General features: G+C 47.2%; 1 protein-coding gene across 1 annotated transcript; it reads left to right on the top strand.

Annotated features, from left to right (window-relative positions):
- The first annotated feature begins 743 nt into the window (after positions 1–743).
- Positions 744–1,733, top strand: LOC123074969 (uncharacterized). Its single transcript, XM_044497682.1, has 3 exons — positions 744–909; positions 1,029–1,166; positions 1,268–1,733. Exons 1-3 carry the CDS (start codon positions 898–900, stop codon positions 1,550–1,552), a joined length of 435 nt encoding a protein of 144 aa, XP_044353617.1. The 5' UTR covers positions 744–897; the 3' UTR covers positions 1,553–1,733.
- Positions 1,734–6,295: the final 4,562 nt, after the last annotated feature.

Here is a 6,295-nt window from a genome sequence, read left to right as displayed (position 1 = left end):
AATAAATCCAAGAATAATGCGAGCACCAGGACTTGAACCTGGTGGGTTGAGGATACCACTGTCTCTTTAACCATCCAACCATAAGTTGTTTCGCGCGAGACAACTTGTTGGGTGTGGATAATTACGGGGCGAGCGCTATGTCCGTCTCGTACTCTCGTTAGACGCTCCCACTCCCCGGTGGAGTGCTCGCAACGCAATAATGCTACACGTACATGCACATTCTACAGATTTTTACAGGTTGAGGACTATGCGCTCTTCTAATTGCCCCCCCTATTTCCACCGGTGGGCCCGTGCGTCTTAATCAATCCTCGGCCGATCAATGTTAAGCAACCTGTAAATCCCCCGTAAAACTCCGTACGTCTAGCATAGTCCCTCGCAATGGCACGCTCGCTCAAAATTGTCAGTCCAGGATTCTACTACTTGCTTTCTCTGTCCATTAGTATCATGTGTTTAGCCTCGTTGTTCATCATGCAGTTCGATCCATGATGCAGCTGACACGCCCGCTCGCAATGCCATGGTTTCGGGCGCTCTTTTTGGTCCGCTGACACCGTCAATGATTCTTACCGTCTTTCTATGCGCTCCTGGATTATCCTATGGACCCTCTGCCACACTCGCCCTTCCTCTTGACCGCAAGTGCTACGCTGCAAAGACTGGCATGGCGATGCGCTGCGCCCATGCCGTTGGATTGCAGACGAGACCTCTCTCGCAGTAGCATTGGAATCTTTTTATCTGCCTCGAGGCCAGTCAAGTAACTTGTTCTACTGACCATCGTTTAGCTTTTTCACGTGTTACCACCATTGCCTTTGTCCATATAAGTCTAAAACGCTTCTCTGCTCGCCTCCTTACTGTTACGGGTGATCTGATCTTCTCCTGCTCTTGATACAGAGAGCTCTGCTCATGGCCCATGAGGTGCGCCTGCCTAAGCTTTGTCCAACTTACAGTTCCCTGTTTCAAACTTTACACTAACCATGCTCTGTTCGATAGTACGAAAGATAGTGACAAATCTTGTTGATTGGGAGATATGGCAGGACGGCTGGCCTCTCGGACTGGGCACCCTGAATCCGAGAGCCGGGGCGGTCATGAGCGTCGGCTCCTCCTCCTCCACCGCGGCCTTCACCCCGTCCCACTGCGTCTCCTCCGTCGCTTCGTCTGATCTAGACACAGAGGTCAGAATCGATCGACTCCTCCTACTATCTGTCTGCGATATAACAGTGGCACTGTAGGTCAGCTGGATTTGATGCTCCTGCTTCTACTTTGTTTGCTGCAGTCGGCGTGGTCTTTGCCGCGCGCTGGCGGCGGCGGCGGCGGCATCACGCTGGCGGCCCTGATCGGCCTGGTGGACGCCATGGAGAGCCGGCGCAGCAGGCGCCGGGGCGAGAGTGCGAGCAGGAGCGGCAGGCTGCGGGCGCTGCTGCTCTCGCTCTGCCTCCGGAGCCACCTGGAGAACGGCGGCGGCGCGGCGCCGTCGCTCGGCCAGTTCCTCGAGATGGAGAGGAGGGCTAGCGGGAGCAGTGGCCATCTCCACAGGATGCTCCCGTGGAACCGTGCCTGACGAACCCGTATCCACGATGCAACCGACGGAGGGATAAGATTTGCATGTTGTTATTCTAAAAAAGAAGGATTTGCATGTTGTTGCTCATTTTCTTCTTTTTTGAGGGACATGTTTTTTTTCAAATACGCAAAGCTTACCTATCATTTATTGATAGGTAGAAGCAAACAGAGTTCCAGGCATTACACTTAGGGACGTACACGGATAAACGGCGCAAAGACGCCCGCGGCGGCCATTGTCCTATTGCTTGGCCCAGAGCGTGCCTGCCGCTTTCTTTCGGCGGTCTGGGCGTCTGTGATCTGCATAGGGCCGGGATTGCGCTCCGCGTCCGTTGGCTCTCGCTCCAGCGCATGAACGCTGCGAGGCCATGGCAACACCTCCATCTCCCCTCTGACCCCGAGGCTGCCGCAATGTTTCACGCGTCCACAACCTGGGCCATCGATAATGGCCTGTCGTGCAGATTCTGGACGGACCACTGGATCAACGGTAGGATGGCGGCGGAGATCGCCCCCCGGTCTTTGATCTGGTCCCTCGCCGTCGTCGCAAAAACCGCCTGGTGCACGACGGCATGCACCAGTGGGTGTGGGTACAAGGCATCGAGGGCGCCCTTGGTCCCTTGGCGCTTCTTCAGTATGTCGAGCTCTGACGTCAGCTGCAGCTCGTTCACCTTTCAGACTCCCCAGACGCGATCCGTTGGCGCTGGACCGACTCTGGCCACTACTTGGCCAAGTCCTTCTACGAGCAGATGTTTGCTGGCTCCATCCGTGACCCCCATTGGCGCCCCATCTGGAAATCTTGGGCACCTCTCCGGATGAAGGGGTTCCTCTGGCTCGCTGCCCTTGACCGCTGCTGGACGACGGCCAGGCTTGCGCGTCACAACCTCCCTCACGATGATTCTTTGCCTGCTTTGTGACCAAGAGTTCGGCTGCATCCAACACATCCTGGCCCGCTGCACCTTCTCCAGACAAATCTGGTTCGAGGTCCTCTCCTGGTGTCGGCTGCCCATCCTCCCGCGGCGCCCTGATGTGGATTTTACCCGTTGGTGGGAACAATCCCGCGACCCGCTTCCTGCGAGCGCTCGCAAAGGCTTCAACACTCTTGTTATGCTCACATCTTCAGAGCTTTGGAAGCATCGGAACAGCTGCGCCTTCGACGGGCTACGCCATTCCATCACCAGCCTGTTCGAGACCATCCGTCAGGAGGCTTTTCTTTGGGCTCGTGCCGGACCCAACGGATTGCTCGACATCATAGGCATAGGCTGATTCTTTTTCTATTTGGGTTGAGCAGCCCCATCTTGTTCTTGATGCTCAGGTGTTGCGTTTAGGGACATGTTGTTGCAATGTTGCTCTTTTTGAATTGGGCGTGGCTAGAGGCCAGGTGATCTAAAATATACTACTCCCTCGGTTCTAAAATTCTTGTCTTAAATTTGTCTATATATGGATGTGTCTATTCACGTTTTAGTGTTAGATATACGCGTATTTAGATAAATCTAGGACGTCGATAACTGCCACACGTGTGGCATCTAGGGGGTATCTGCCGCACGCCCCGTGTGGCATCGACACAGGCCCGCCCGCACGAGCACGTCCGGGCGCACCCCGCCACAGCCCGCACGTTCGGTGTGCGGCGCGATCGCCCGCATGAGCACGTCCGGGCGAGCGACCACACGGCCCGCACGACCCGTCTCGGCCGTCGCCCCTCCCCGCCTGCGAGCCACACGCCCCGCGTGGCAGTAACTACGCGTCCCGCCGCGATTGCTATAGTCTGGACCCTCTTCCATGTACGTGTAACTCCAGTTGCCATGTCGCTGAACTGCAGTTGCCATGTCGGACAACTGCAGTTGCCATGTCGCTGAACTACAGTTGCCATGTCGGACAACTACAGTTGCCATGGTTGCTCAACTGCAGTTGCCATCTCAGGTCAAGTGCCGGATGCCATTTTTGGGCAACTGCAGCTGTTGCCATGTATGGTCTGGTCTATTACAGTTGCCATGATTTGAAAAACTTTAGGAGTTGCCACCTACCAACACTAGACAGTTGCCATGTAGCACTACAAAACATGGCAAAAAAACATGTCCGGGGTAAAAGAGAGTTGCCATCTGCTTACAAGCACACTAGGGCAATTGCCATGTACCCTACAAAAACACATGGCAACTGATAGCTTTTGGTGTGTGGGAGAGGAGACGGGCATGTGGACTACGGTGGTATCTTTAGGAGTTGCCACCTACTAACACTAGATAGTTGCCATATAGCGCTACAAAAACGGACGTGGCAACAATAACATGTTCGAGGTAAAAGAGAGTTGCCATCTGCTTACAATCATGAATAGGGCGGTTGCCATGTAACCTGCAAAAAACATGGCAAATGACAACTTGGGTGTGGGAGAGTGGGAAAATGGGCAGTCATGGGAGATGGGGACAGAAGTCATGCGGGGCGTGCGGGCGCGATGGCAGTTCCACCGCACGCCCCGAGTCGCAACCGCTGACCTCGGAGGGAAAACAGCGTGCGGGCGAACTCCCTCATACGCCACACACGCGAGTTGTCCTACGTGGCACACAAAATCAGCCCCCTCGTGCCAAGATTCGTGCAAAAGGCACTGGGTGGCGATCGAGGCGTGTGGGCGAGTTGGCTAACGCCCACACGTGTAGGCGTTAGTGTTTTCGTAAATCTAAGACAAGAATTTTGGGACGGGGGGAGTATTAGAATTTTGTCTATTTCAAGCCAGCCCAATCATTATTTTCAGATTTCCTAATAAATTCTATAGTCCCATATAGTCCATTTATGCAAGGCAAGAGGTGGGACTAAAGTTTAGTCCAATATTACTAGTTTAGTAGGAAGTTGGGCGTGCGCCCCTCCTCTGTTGTCCTCCTCGGCATGACGCGCCGCCGGAATAAGCTGAGCCGTTGTCTAATTTTTTGTCGCACGTGACTAGGATATGAAATGTCATCCAAAATTTGTCTCGGTGCAAAATACTACTCCCTCCGGTCCATAATGTAGTGCCTATAGATTATTTTAAAAATCAAACATTACAAACTTTGACCATATTTATAGAGAAAAATGCGTATATCTAGAATGCCAAATGCACATCATTGGATACATCATGAGTTATATTTTCAGAATGTACATATTTGATATTGTGGAAGTAGATAGTTTTCTCTATACACTTGGTCAAAGTTGGAAAAGTTTGACTTTCAGTAAAATCTATAGGCACTACATTGTGGAATGGAGGAAGTACTACTACTGGTAGTACAAGCTAGCTAGCTATAGTAGTAGTATATTTTTGTTGAACAGATCCTAAAAACTACAAACAAGTGTTGGAGTTCATATATGTCTTCTATGTGTAAGTTCCGATCCATCGATCCAATGCAGCTTAATTACGGTACAAGATATGTGTATATACACGGACTTAGAGTTTAATTAATCTTCGCATGAGAATGATGAGGAAAGGCACAGGTATTTTTTTTTTGAGGAAAGGCATAGGTATGTGGAGTTAGAGTACAACTAACCTTCCTGTATTATACGGAGTATAATATGTCTAGTTTCCTGTATGGAGATAATAAAATAAAACATAAAACAAAATCAAATACCGAGGTTTTATAAGGAAAACTAAATTAGTGGCATTGATTTTACCCTTTAAAACAAAAAAAATCCACATATAATTTTCACAGAAATTCCGCTTTTTAATGATATAAGAATAAGCATATAACCGTGCAATTTCGCAACAAAGAATTCCTAAGAAGAAATGAATCAGTGGCATTGATATGACCTTTAAAGAAATAAAAAGTAAAACAAAATCAAGCTGATGAAGTTTTCTGTGAAAGAACGATGGTTACATTGGTATTACCCTTCCAGAAGAAACAAAATGAAAAAATGATGATATTTGCACACAATTTACATAGAAAATACACTTAAAGAAGAAATAAAATAAAATAAAAACCGGATTGAATAAAAAATGAAGTTTTCTACAACAGAATGAATTAATGGCATTAGTATTACCCTTTAAGAAGAAATAAAATAAAAATGAAACAATGAAAAAATTGCACACGATTTACACAGAAATTGCATTTTTAATGTGCAATAATCATCATATAATAGTGAAATTTGAAAACAAAAAAGAGTTTCTTGAATTAGTGACATTGCTATTACTCTTTAAGAACAATGAAAACAAGAAAAAAATAAAATAAATAGTGATAATATTTGCACACAATTTGCATATAAATTGCTTTCTTTTATAATAGGCAAAATAAAATAAAGCAGTGGAATTTCGTCAAAAAAAAAGTTACTAAGAAGAAATGAATTAGTGGCATTGGCATTACCTTTAAAGAAGAAGCAAAACGAAACAAAAGAATATAAAAATGGAGTTTATAGTTATGTGCATCGTAATAGTGCAGAGGCAGGAGGTAAATCCTCCTTTTCTAAAAACAAATAAAAATATATAAATGAAGTTCTATAAAGGACAATGAATTACTTTCATTGGTATTAACCTTTAAAAATAAAGAAAATAAAAAACCTTAAAAAACTTACACACAACTTTGCGCTGAAATTGCACCTGAAATAAACATATAATGGTGTAATTTTCACACTACAATATAATTTAGACACATATTGTAGGAGTTTTGGCTCCTAGGTGCATATGCACCCATTGTCGAAATATACATTTTAAAAAGTTGAAAAATTCGGAACAAAAATCGCACGTGTATATCCGGACATTTTATGTGCGTTCACAAGGTTTCGGTAAAAAACGACGTTT

Source organism: Triticum aestivum, chromosome 3D (assembly GCF_018294505.1).
Source record: "Triticum aestivum cultivar Chinese Spring chromosome 3D, IWGSC CS RefSeq v2.1, whole genome shotgun sequence".
Classification (NCBI taxonomy): Eukaryota; Viridiplantae; Streptophyta; class Magnoliopsida; order Poales; family Poaceae; genus Triticum; species Triticum aestivum.
The sequence above is the reverse complement of the archived record's forward strand: the minus strand, read 5'-3'. Positions and strand labels throughout refer to the sequence as shown.